The sequence below is a fragment of the Homarus americanus genome, unplaced genomic scaffold (genome assembly GCF_018991925.1).
Source record: "Homarus americanus isolate GMGI-L3 unplaced genomic scaffold, GMGI_Hamer_2.0 scaffold44383, whole genome shotgun sequence".
Taxonomy (NCBI): domain Eukaryota; kingdom Metazoa; phylum Arthropoda; class Malacostraca; order Decapoda; family Nephropidae; genus Homarus; species Homarus americanus.
The window spans coordinates 1-13,717 of NW_024749198.1; the positions used below are offsets into that span (position 1 = coordinate 1).

The window sequence follows — 13,717 nt, forward strand, 5'->3', positions numbered from 1 at the left end:
TTCCGAAAAGTCGATAATCTACTTTCGAAAAGTAGAAAATCTATCTACTTTTGGGAGAAATGATAACCAACTTTCGGAAAGTAGATATTTCCCATTTTTTGATGATAAGTTTCGTTTTTCTATGATAATCTTCGCAAAATTAGGTAATATTTCCCCAAATTCAGAAAATCTGCTTCCCCGAAAAGTCGATAATCTACTTTCCCGAAAAGTGAAAATCTATCTACTTTCGGAAAGTAAATAACCAACTTTCGGAAAGTAGATATTTCCCATTTTTATATGATACAAATTTCCGTTTTCTATGATAATCTACTTCGCGTAATTATTTCCAAAATTAATCTCCCCGAAAGTCGATAATCTCTTTCCGAATGAAAATCTACTTTTCGGGAAGTGATAATACTTTCGGAAAGAGATTTTCCCAGTTTTATGATTACATTTTTTTATGATAATCTGCGCAAAATTAGGTAATATTTTCCCCAGAATTCGAAAATCTACTTCCCGAAAAGTCGATAATCTACTTTCGAAAATGAAAATCTATCTACTTTTCGGGAAAGTAGACTCTTAACTTTCGGAAAGTGAATATTTCCCGTTTTATGATACAATTTCCGTTTTTCCTGTGATAATCTACTTGCAGAGTGGGTAATATTTCCCCAAAATTCGAAAATCTACTTCCGAAAGTCGATAATCTACTTTCGAAAAGTAGAAATATACTTTTGGGGATAATATTTCGGTAGATATTTCCCGATATGATACAAATTTCGTTTTCTGTGATAATCTGCTTCGCAAAATTGGGTAATATTTCATTCAATCTTTCGAGTCGATCACTTTCGTGAAATCTATCTACTTTTCGGGAAAGTAGATAACCAACTTTCCCGGAAAGTAGATATTTCCCATTTTTATGAAACAAATTTCCCGTTTTCTATGATTATCTACTTCGCAAAATTAGGTAATATTTCCCCCAAAATTCGAAAATCTACTTCCCCGAAAAGTCGATAATCTACTTTCCCAAAAAGTAGAAAATCTATCTACTTTTCGGGAAAGTAGATAACCAACTTTCCCGGAAAGTAGATATTTCCCATTTTTATGATACAAATTTCCCGTTTTCTATGATAATCTACTTCGCAAAATTAGGTAATATTTCCCCCAAAATTCGAAAATCTACTTCCCCGAAAAGTCGATAATCTACTTTCCCGAGAAGTAGAAAATCTATCTACTTTTCGGGAAAGTAGATAACCAACTTTCCCGGGAAGTAGATATTTCCCATTTTTTATGATACAAATTTCCCGTTTTCTATGATAATCTACTTCACAAAATTAGGTAATATTTCCCCCAAAATTCGAAAATCTACTTCCCCGAAAAGTCGATAATCTACTTTCCCAAAAAGTAGAAAATCTATCTACTTTTCGGGAAAGTAGATAACCAACTTTCCCGGAAACTAGATATTTCCCATTTTTTATGATACAAATTTCCCGTTTTCTATGATTATCTACTTCGCAAAATTAGGTAATATTTCCCCCAAAATTCGAAAATCTACTTCCCCGAAAAGTCGATAATCTACTTTCCCAAAAAGTAGAAAATCTATCTACTTTTCGGGAAAGTAGATAACCAACTTTCCCGGAAACTAGATATTTCCCATTTTTTATGATACAAATTTCCCGTTTTCTATGATTATCTACTTCGCAAAATTAGGTAATATTTCCCCCAAAATTCGAAAATCTACTTCCCCGAAAAGTCGATAATCTACTTTCCGAAAAAGTAGAAAATCTGTCTACTTTTCGGGAAAGTAGATAACCAACTTTCCCGGAAAGTAGATATTTCCCATTTTTTATGATACAAATTTCCCGTTTTCTATGATAATCTACTTCGCAAAATTAGGTAATATTTCCCCGAAAATTCGAAAATCTACTTCCACGAAAAGTCGATAATCTATTTTCCCGAAAAGTAGAAAATCTATCTACTTTTCGGGAACGTAGATAACCAACTTTCCCGGAAAGTAGATATTTCCCATTTTTATGATACAAATTTCCCGTTTTCTATGATTATCTACTTCGCAAAATTAGGTAATATTTCCCCCAAAATTCGAAAATCTACTTCCCCGAAAAGTCGATAATCTACTTTCCCGATAAGTAGAAAATCTATCTACTTTTCGGGAAAGTAGATAACCAACTTTCCCGGAAAGTAGATATTTCCCATTTTTTATGATACAAATTTCCCGTTTTCTATGATTATCTACTTCGCAAAATTAGGTAATATTTCCCCAAAAATTCGAAAATCTACTTCCCCGAAAAGTCGATAATCTACTTTCCCGAAAAGTAGAAAATCTATCTACTTTTCGGGAAAGTAGATAACCAACTTTTCCGGAAAGTAGATATTTCCCATTTTTTATGATACAAATTTCCCGTTTTCTATGATTATCTACTTCGCAAAATTAGGTAATATTTCCAAATTCGCCAGAAAATCTACTCAAAAAGTCCATAATCTACCGGTGCAGAAAATTATCTACTTTTTTCGGGAAAGTAGATAACCAACTTTCCAGAAAGTAGATATTTCCATTTTTATGATACAAATTTCCCGTTTTCTATGATTATCTACTTCGCAAAATTAGGTAATATTTCCCCCAAAAGTCGAAAATCGACTTCCCCAAAAAGTCGATAATCTACTTTCCCGAAAAGTAGAAAATCTATCTACTTTTCGGGAAAGTAGATAACCAACTTTCCCGGAAAGTAGATATTTCCCATTTGTTATGATACAAATTTCCCGTTTTCTATGAATGCCTACAGCTGGGCTCTAGCCGCAAGACTCCGGCTAGTCTAGCGCCTCGGTGTACGTTATAAGCCGCTTGGACTGGGCGGCTGCTCTCACGTCCACAAGAAAAATTATACCGTACAGCCTATCATCTTTTTGTAGTTCTTAAATATCGTCCAGATCATTAATAAAGCTGTAGCAGTATAGCCACGGTGTTTTACTTTTTACCTATGCAGGTTACAACATACAAATTACAATTAGGATGGTAGAAATAGTTGTTACAAATAGGCCAAGGAGTCGGAGTCGGAGTCGGAGTCGGAAGCATAAAAATTTGAGGAGTCGGAGTCGGAGTCGAAGGTTTTGTCTTCGACTCCACAGCCCTGGTTAACACCATAGATACAGTAACTTATATATTACTACAAGGGGTTACAGTGTTCAATAGTGATCTATGGTGTACCTTACATAACCGTTTGAACGTTATGTACTGTATCACTGTAGTTATGTGAAGAATAAAGGAAAACCCCCTTTGCTGTAACCTTCTCTGTGTAACGATTATGTAACTTTGGATCAAGTAACTGTATATTCATGTAACACGTCTATACATCTCATTACATGTTAACATACATACCTGTACATATACAAAGGAAGAGAGAGAGAGAGCGAGAGAGAAATTAACCAGAAAACCTAAAAAAGAAAAAAACTACTTGTGGATGCCGTTTGAACATTGTCGTTGATGTGTTATTGATGTTGTTGTTGTTGTCAAATAATCCTCCCCCACCACACGTCCTCCTCATCACCATGGCAACCAGAAGACAGCAACACACCTGCAGACAAAACACGACCAAGTCAGAGGGAGAAAAGAGGGAGGGTGATGGTGAGAGTGGATAGTGGACAGACACAGAGGGAGATGGTGGTGTGTGGAGGAGATGATGGTGTGTCCTCTAACACACCACACACTCCTCTAACACACCACACACTCCTCTAACACACCACACACTCCTCTAACACACCACACACCCCTCTAACACTCCACACATTCCTCTAACACACCACACACCCCTCTAACACACCACACACCCCTCTAACACACCACACTCCTCTAACACACCACACACCCCTCTAACACACCACACACCCTCTAACACACCACACACCCCTCTAACACTCCACACACCCTCTAACACACCACACACCCCTCTAACACACACACACCACCTCCTCTAACCACCACACCCCCCCACACACCACACACACCCCCACACCACACACCCCCTAACACTCCACACACCCCTCTAACACACCACACACCCCCCAACACCCACACCCTCTAACACACCACACCCCTCTAACACAACACACCACACACACCTCTAACACACCACACACCCTAACACACCACACACCCCTCTAACACCCACACACCCCCAACACACACACACACACACCCCCTCTAACACACCACACACTCCTCTAACACACCACACACCCCTCTAACACTCCACACACCTCTCTAACACACCACACACCCCTCTAACACACCACACACCTCTCTAACACACCACACACCCCTCTAACACACCACACACCCCTCTAACACACCACAGACCCCTCTATCACACCACACACCCCTCTAACTAGATGATTTTCTTGAACTTTAATCTGTTATCTTCAAAGGAAAGGAAGCACAAAATGTATCTTTAAATACTTTATTATACAAAAGCACAGATAAATATACAGACATGATCATTTCAACAGCGTATTCGGTATTTACAACTGTCTGCCTCATGCACATAACTGGCTTAAAAATACAATTATGAATAATACTCATTGACTTATTCCCATTCATATAAAACAAAAAAGTATCCACACATGAGTGGTTGTGGGTGCAAACATATATAATACTTTCATATAGAAACATTTTCGAAAGCTATTTTTAATATCTAGTAAATTTTAAAGATTCCAGCCTTTTGCTTCATTTATCCGATTGATTGGTATTCACGCTGAAATTCTAAATTAACTTTTTTTTTCCAAATAAATATTACAAAGAATCTCAAAACCCAAGTATTCTTCAAGCATGTATGGAAAGTAGACCACTAGCTGCCAGTTTCCAAATGCTAATAAATGTAGCGGTATATTACTACAGCAAAATGCGTAATCCCCACCACTCTTCCAATTTGGTTTCTTACTGTTGTAGTTAACAATCATCCTTGACAGTTTTTGGTTTTTTGTCTATTAAAGCATTTTATACTGCACTGTTGTTTCACTAATTCAGACATATTATCCAGGTCCACCACAAGTATGTCATGATGTGTTAAGAACTCTGTCACTTATATACTGGGTCCCAGACTAGCCGACACTGCCCTGGCCAAGAGGTTACAACCCAGATTTGTAAGATACCGAACGCAGGACACGGATACGAGCTTGGCTCAGGCAGCAGTGCGAGTGCCGCAGTCACGGTGTAACACATAATCGGCGATGCTACACAATAATGAAAAAAGTTAACCAGACTCCGGCCGGCAATGAGAATGTATAAGAAGACATTTGGCAACGTGTACATTCACCAGGGCTTGGAAGACCCTCTCCTACCCAGAATGCCATCACAATATGAAAAAAATATATATATAAAAAATAAAATAAAAAATAATTATTGAAATACTTGTACATTGGACACACACTAAGGTAAATTTCATAAAATGTTATGGGATTTAGTCTACTAGGAAAGATTTTGGTTCCTTGGGAGGGAAATACATACAAGACAAAGGAAATAAGCTAAAAGACGTAACATATTAGATGACTTCATGGGTCACTCTATCACACTAGTACAAGATGGAAGTATCAAAGGATATGCAATAAGTAGGCATCACTGAACCAGAGAAAGTAAAGGATGAACTATTACACAAAACATGTCACTTTCCTTGTATGCTCATAACAACAAATAGACCAGTCTTTAAAATAGACTCACACAGGTCACTGCAAAATAACATACTGTACACACCCAAAATTTTCAGGAAAACACAAATCACATATATATTGTAAGTACAGAAGCCGAGGTCACCATGTCCTTCTCACATGTTCACTGGACCTATGTGCTCTGTTTTAACCATTTAACAACCAAAGTGTTTTGTTTTCTATAACAAAATTAAAAATATGAGAACAAATAGAAATAACAGTATAAAAAAAATTCAACTAAACTGATTATAAATGTTGTTAAGAAACTTTTAAATGGAATTAAAAACTCTCATAAACATTATGAGCTAGATAAAACCATAGACAATAACGACAGTCACAATAGAATAGTCAGTCTGCATGTCTAACATAGGAAGATAGACAACAGATGACTTGGACAGCACAAGTTGACAGTCAAAACATAATAGAATAAAAAAAGTTTATAAAAGTCATGAAAAACAAATGCCACTGAAAATGGCTCCTTTCAAGCATTCCTCTGAAAGTGATTACCCTAAGTAAGGCATCATTTGTTCCTCTCCCCTCAAGCTCCTACAGGGTACACACAGTTAACCCTCATCAAGGAGAAATTCTCCTCCAGGTTATGTAAATTTCTACCACAAAAATAAGCTAATCTTTTATCAATTTTAACACTGACTTGTAGCTACATTGCCAATCCACTTCACATCAAGAAGGAAAAAAATTATATAACAGTAATCTCAGTGGTAATCATCTGTAGTACAGCAATTAACTCAACTTATCTAAGCACGGAGACGAAATCCTTCATCCCGGTCTTAAATAAAATGTTATTGCACTTAAATTTGGAAGAGTTAAATGCACCACTAGATCATACACATAAACATAAAGTCATGGTCTTGTGAAACGGAAGACTAAAAATCTATGGTTCCCAAAATAAAAAAGGGTCTATACAGTTTAGTTGATAGGATATGCAAACAGAAGCTTTATCTGCATTGTACTTTGAAGAAACTTTCATCAGGTAATATATTCATGGTATGTGTGGAAGGAAATTACAAACTGCATCAAGCAGCACTAATGATATTCCCTCTGAGATAATGTATTGACTTAATTAGTTTAATGATACAAAACTACTTTTTCTTTTTTTCTGCTTTCTCTGCTAGTTTTTCGGCTTTCTTCTGTAGCTTTTCTCTCTCCTTTTTCTCTTTCTCTGCTTGTTTACGTTCTTTTTCTACCGCTATTCTTAGTTCTTTAACCTGTAAGAGACAAAGACACATTATGTTATAGTTCTATGGAAACAGTACATATGAATAACACTTCTTCCTTTTTTTCAGGCTACAAGAGGACACTGTGGCTGGCACTTCACTTCCAACTGCCAATGTTAGGTTCCTGTTGACAAGTTGGTGGACTAGGAGCACCCTAGACACAAACCAGGGACCCTCAAGACAGGAGATGTATCGTATTTGTTCAGCTGCTGCTCCCCTCCCCCTACGCTATCATCATAAGGTAAGGACAACTATAATATTCATATAATGCCAAAGGTTATTACATACTACTTGTCTGTTTCAGTGTGTCAGTGATGGAATGGACATCCTCAACTAAGCGCAACAAAATTTGTCAATCAACAGTAAGAAGAAATTTCTCCTAATCTAATCAGTCAATCATAATAATTGGCATGTCTCCTCACAAAAGAGACTAACAACTTGAGGAAATAACCTAATTCCTTCCCAGAACTGTTAAAGGTCTTGTCACATTAGTACTGTATATATACCTCTTCAACTTTTAAACATAACATGAAACAAACCTAAATCAGCAAAAAGCACATCAGTCAAACATATAACAAATGACGTCTACACTTTACCTTTCTCTTCAGTTTGCTCTTCTCGTCGGCTGGCAGCCCTAATGACTTGAGATCTCGTATATCTAAATTAAGTAGTCTAGGGCCGGTCATGCCAATATCTTGGAAACGTCCGACGCAGCTCTCTAGCCCTTGGACCACCAGCCACTGACTGACCTGTAAACAGTCACAAGAATGAGCCAACATCCCATTACCTCGACATTATCTTTCAGTGAATCCGAGAACACAGAACCAACTCATCAAATAAATGCAAACCAATTCAAACTTAAAAACCTATAAGGAATAAAAACGAGCTTGGGAAAATAACACTAATAAAAAAAATAAATAAATAAACAAATAAATAAATAACATATAAAACAATGAGTGCATATTTTGGTTCCATAAATGCTCTTGCAGTCCAACACTCAACACTAATGTTATTGCAAGGAGTCGTAAATGTGCCAACACACACACACACACTAGATCATTTTTATCGAGTCATTTCTTTTCCCGTTAAGAATGCACAATTTCTATGTCTTCGTGCTGTATTCTATAAGTATGTCATAAAAATATATACAGTATACTGTACAACCTGAGCAACAATACAGTCCATTTAAATCCACAGTTCTCCAAAAGTCTCCAGATGTGTAAAATCCTGGTCAATATTATACACAATTATCACAACAAATAGTCACGATTCACACTTGCCACTTCATGTAGCTAATAGAGAGATATTAGCGAGAATAATGATAAGAGCACAGTTTAAGAATATGTATACTGTACTGTTGCTCAAGCTGGAAAAATAAGTACAGCTCCTCCCCGACGGGGTTAGGGACCCAAATCCAGGTCGTAAGTCTTAAATACATACAAAATCTTAAATGGATGTCTCTTTTTCTTCTCAGCACCACAAAACTCTCACTTTTAAGCTTGCCAGCCATTTTAAAGTGAATTACAAACGAAAATTCTTTCTGTGTACTGACGTTGGGACTCGAAAATACGTAATTTGACAAAACTTTGGTACGACTGAGGCAGGTCGTAAGTGCGGGTGGTCGTAAGTCGGGTAGGAGCTGTACAGTGTATTGTAATAAAATAAACTATACTGTACATTCTCTTGACAGTAAATCAATCAGATACATTAAGCATGCAGTGAATGTGAGGGGTTGCTTAAACTGTTAACACTCACCACATCTATGGAGATAAATTAACAATACCAATGTACTTAAAAAATAAAATAAATACAACTGAAGAGATTACAGTACTATACCAAGTTGGGTGAACTTATTTGTATGTCAGTACAGTATTATACAGGTATCCCTCGCTATACAAATGGGTTACGTTCCTGAAAATTCATTTGCCAAGTGAATTTTCATCAAGCAAATAAAATGACCTATGGGAAAAATAGGGTTCGGTTCCCCAATGAAATGAAAACCCCCAATATCACACCCAAAAACATGAAATTGATTCACAAACAACATAAAACCTACTTAATTAATGATAAATAGTACACAATTACTGTAAATTACTTTCTAACATATTAAAAACATTAATAAAATATAATCTAGATGAAAAAATGCAGCTAAAACCATTAGTAAAAACTAAATCAAAGTTTAACACAAACGTCATTTGCATCGACAGTGGCTGCATTAAAAGTGGTCGCCCTAAAGCCTAGCCATGGCAACCTAGCCTGGCTGGGGATGCTCCCCCTCTTACTCTCTCACTCACAAAGGAATGTTCATTCCTTTTCTCATTTTGGCCTTAGATAGTTATTTCTTTTTAATTTTTTTTAAACATCAGTGTGTAGGATTGTATGTGCATGTAACAGTGGAAAAAAAAAGTGAAGAAAGTTCATTTTATCTACCCAAAATTAATTGTTGAAAAAATAACCATATCATAACTCCTACCTCAGCCTGGTAGGGAGAGTGCTAGGGGGATGTGGCCGCCCCAGCTGACTCCCGGGGGAGTGTGATTTTAATTTTTGCCGGGACCCAAATTTGTCTATGAGGAGGAAGCTATCGTAAGATAAATGTTTGAATAATGAGGGATACCTGTAGTGTGTTCAACCCTTCAATTCAGTCAACATCCATCATCACCTCTGCATCACGGGGCATTATAAAAACAATATATTTAAGGGTAAGCTACAATAACCTTACCTCTTCTAAATAAGCAACAGTACCATAAAAGAATGAATTCAAACATGGTTCCTCTAATAGCAATAAAAATGTCACTACTATGATGCCAATAACCGAAGAGATATATTCCTGACTCTCCATCAGTCCACCATATTCAGAAATATTTTAGGTAATAATCTACTGCAACACCTGAAAATATTATACAGTAAAACACAATGATTAAATTTAGCTCCAGACTTTTACCAAATAGCAAGAGGTTTCAGGGGAATTTTTTTTTTAATATTATTTGTTGTTTTATTGTATGTCGGCTCAACTACCAAAACAGTAGGTAAAGACTGTAATGGAAGGGCTGGTTGTGTGTCACTGTTATTAAGTTTACCATTACTTTAGAGTACCATCAACAGTGCACATGTCTAATACTGATTTCTATTTCGTTAGACTTCATTTAACAAGATATACATATAGACAGCCAGCAATACCATTATTATTAATAATCTTGGCAGTTATGTTGTGACAGATTCAGCCCGACACGGTTACACGTGAAGCTCAGAGTGTCAGGAATACTCCCCACGGCTACACTACCTGCTCCTTGGTCCAGTCGACCACGGGTGCGGTCTGCCACATGTGCGACCGTTTGGTCCTCTCAGTAGGAGGTTGGGTAAGGGAGAGGGAACTCTGGGACCCTAAAGATGCGCCTGAGCCCTCATCCCCTGACCCTAAGGATGCAGGACCGCTGCTTAAGTCCCCACTGCTGCCATCTACACCTGGCATATTGAGCTGGGTCACTACTGGTTACATGGTACACAAGTGCTGAGGCTGTTTACCAGCGCCACCATCTTTAAGGTCAAGCTTGTAAGAATTAAAACAAATAGGCAAGAGGCTTTTGGGTCTCACAGGACAACAGATGGAAGTGAAAACAAAAGAAATAGCAAAATAATTCTATAAACAACACAATCATAATTATAATCAAAGGTAATCATATCTATAATCAAAGATAATATTAGCATTGTCAAGCATGGCACTAAAACTGATCATTACTAGTCTACAAATTTATACCTACAACTGACTTAATCAACTGTTTCATATTTCAACATTATATTATACTAAAGAACAAATAATTACCTTCATAAACTCTATTTAACTCTAATGTCTCTGATATACTGACAATTACTCCAATTTAATATACATTTTACATTATAAACAAGAGTTGAATATCACCTAAAACTAATAACACAGCATTTAAGTTAAGTGAGATGAAGCAACTAAGAAAAATATCAACCTAACTAGCAACTGTAACTTCTATTTAACTAGTGACTGTAACTTATACCTAACTAGTGACTGTAACTCATACCTAACTAGTGATTGTAACTCATACATAACTAGTGATTGTAACTCATACCTAACTAGTGATTGTAACTTTAACACTACATAACGCTGAAATCCTCATAACAACAAGGGGGTCGTAAGCTCTCTGTTCACCTACAATAATCCTACCTACAATTACTATGTCTGATTGTAAGAAATACTTAATGGTTCCTTATGTTGGCTGCAGGACAAATAAAAGTGTTCAAAGTTTTAAGTGTATATAAATTATTCTACACAGTAATTTGTGTTTAAGGATTGTGGGAAAACAAAGAGTTGTATTGTGTTGACTTTGTGAAATAAGATCATGGGGAAACTGGTTATGGGAGGAGGAAGGAGAGAGAAAGAGAGAGCTAGAGTTTTATTTAAAGAAGATTCCTACATCAAAATGACCTATAAAGTTTAATTTGTTGTTTGTACGATTTTTTTTGTTAGTGATGTGTTCAAATAAAAATCACGAAGGGAGTTGTGATTTTGTTATACTGTATATGAAACCAAGCTTGGAATTTCTTATTGGCTGTCAACTATGGGAATTACTGCCATCTGATTGGCCGAGTTGTCCCTTTAGGAAAAAATTTAAAATCTCTTCCTGGCAAATGTACTTTTTTTGCACCTCATTTATTTTGGCTATTACATCCATTTCATGAAATTCCAGGCCTGTTAAACTCACATTATATAAACCCTATGCTATAATTTGTGAATGACTGGAGAGAGACTTGATCAATACAGTACTAAACTGGCTAAGCTAACTAGAGGTCTTGCTTTACCTTCTAGAAACACTGTGTTACCTGGTCCTAGTTTGTGTGTTGGTATAGAAGAATCAAGCGGTCTCTGGCTCAGCAGCACCACGCCTGAAGGGTTGGCACTGACGCCGCTCACCGGACTGGCGTGTATGCTGCTGCGGCCTAATCTCGGAGACTGAGATCCAGCGTTGCTGTCGCGCATTGATTCCCGGCCACCCTGTCATAAAACACGTAGACAAATTAAGAGAGAAAATAATGCTGTCAAAAAGGAAAAATACTAAAACAAGTAAAAACTTATAAAAAACAAAGAAATTGACATACAAAACTATCTATAAAATTTTCTACCTTTAAAAGAGTAGCATAAATGCAGGGCCGGCCCCAGCTACAGTATGTGGGGCTGCACAGGGCCCCCATCACTTAGGGGGCCCCCTCTTGGATACACTATAAGCTAGAGCCAGTCCTGCATAAATGTTTAGCAAAAGATCCATCAACATTATATAAAACATTTGTCTGTCATCATTCTTGAACACTGTCTTAGTTCTCACAGAAGGCAAGTAAGTGTCTTCAGTAGCTTGACGTATAAATAAATAAATATTAATGAGAAAATAAAGGCTACTGGTGAAGGTGAGAGAAACACCAGAAATAATTCAAGCTGGTGTCATACAGTACAGTACCCTCAGGTGGATAATGTACAATGACTGTACCTTATCTGGCAGTGCAAATTATTTACATGATAATGATAGCACAATGAGGAACATATTACCATTGTACATGAGTAAACTGTACAGCATAAGACTAATCTGTGAAATGTAAGCCCACATAGTCTGGCATAAACCTGACATAATATACATTTTATCAAGTGTAAAATACTGTAAGATGATTTCACATCACCCGGGATCTCTAAGTTCACTCAACTTACACACCAGACCTAATGCATCTACTGATACTTTCACAAAACAACAAATGAATCTGATGTTGTCTGCTATAAGGTTGAATACCACACTTGTCTATTTTTATAACAAATATCAAAACCCATAAATTTGGTTTAAAATAGGTGAGTGAAGTTAGGACATCAAGGTGAAACATTTACACTGTCAATAACTCTCATGTGAAGCCCTACAGATAAGACTGATATACAGTACTGCATACATCCACCAGCCTACAGAACAGTTGACAAGGGGGTGTAGGATCAGGGGGTGGTGGGAGGAATGGGGGTGGGATCAGGGGTGGTAGGAGGAATGGGGGGTGGGAACGGGGGTGGGGAGGATCAGGGGGATGAACAGGGGTGGTGAGGGGTGGGAACAGGGGTGGTAGGATCAGGGGTGGGGAGGAATGGGGGTGGATCAGGGGGTGATGGGAACAGGGGGTGGTAGGATCAGGGGGTGGTGGGAACAAGAACACCTCGGACACTAAAAATTTTGAAAACCACACATATTAATGGTAGTCTTAAGTTTGGTTCGTGTAAATATATTAAAATTCTAACACATTGGGGTGATGTTATAGCACGGCTTGATACTGTATGGTTGTTCTCAGTCCCTATGCCATACTACAGGGCCATTTATCATATTTTATTCAAGAAACCAAAATGATTATATGCAACAAAGTCTAATGATTGCAGAGAAGATTTATGTTCTTTTCAATAATAATCAGAATTTATTCCTATTGATTTTTCAAGTCTTGTTTACCGAACGTCGTAAAGCATAGTAATCATTTAGGGTTCTCAAATAAAAGAATTACTTTGTATAAGGTGACCCGACTGTATGGCAATTCTTAAGATGTGTTAAGTAACAATTTTTAGGGAGAGTAGACAGGTCAGTTTGTATTTCTCCGTGTTTACAATTAAATATTCTAATATGTATTAATTTAGTTGATAATTATACTTCTCAAAACCATATCAAGAGAGGAAAAAAAAAGTTGGTTTGAAACAGTACCTGGCAGATTCTTTTTTCTTATGAATTTAAATTTTTATTCAATCCTCAACTCAC

The 13,717-nt window shown here is 37.0% G+C and overlaps 1 protein-coding gene across 20 annotated transcripts in view; it reads right to left on the bottom strand.

The window, feature by feature from the left end:
* Positions 1 to 4,434: 4,434 nt before the first annotated feature.
* LOC121853307 overlaps positions 4,435 to 13,717 on the bottom strand; it is a 213,670-nt gene continuing 204,387 nt past the window's right edge. For 19 of the 20 annotated variants that reach the window (XM_042347335.1, XM_042347334.1, XM_042347346.1 and 16 more), the window contains 4 exons: positions 11,778 to 11,949; positions 10,210 to 10,391; positions 7,523 to 7,675; positions 4,435 to 6,917 (listed from right to left, as the gene is read on the bottom strand). In XM_042347335.1, the coding sequence (XP_042203269.1) occupies positions 6,792 to 6,917; positions 7,523 to 7,675; positions 10,210 to 10,391; positions 11,778 to 11,949 (633 nt within the window). In that variant the 3' untranslated portion in view covers positions 4,435 to 6,791. The remainder of the gene's footprint in view (positions 6,918 to 7,522; positions 7,676 to 10,209; positions 10,392 to 11,777; positions 11,950 to 13,717) is intronic. The other variant, XR_006086302.1, reaches the window with a different exon arrangement.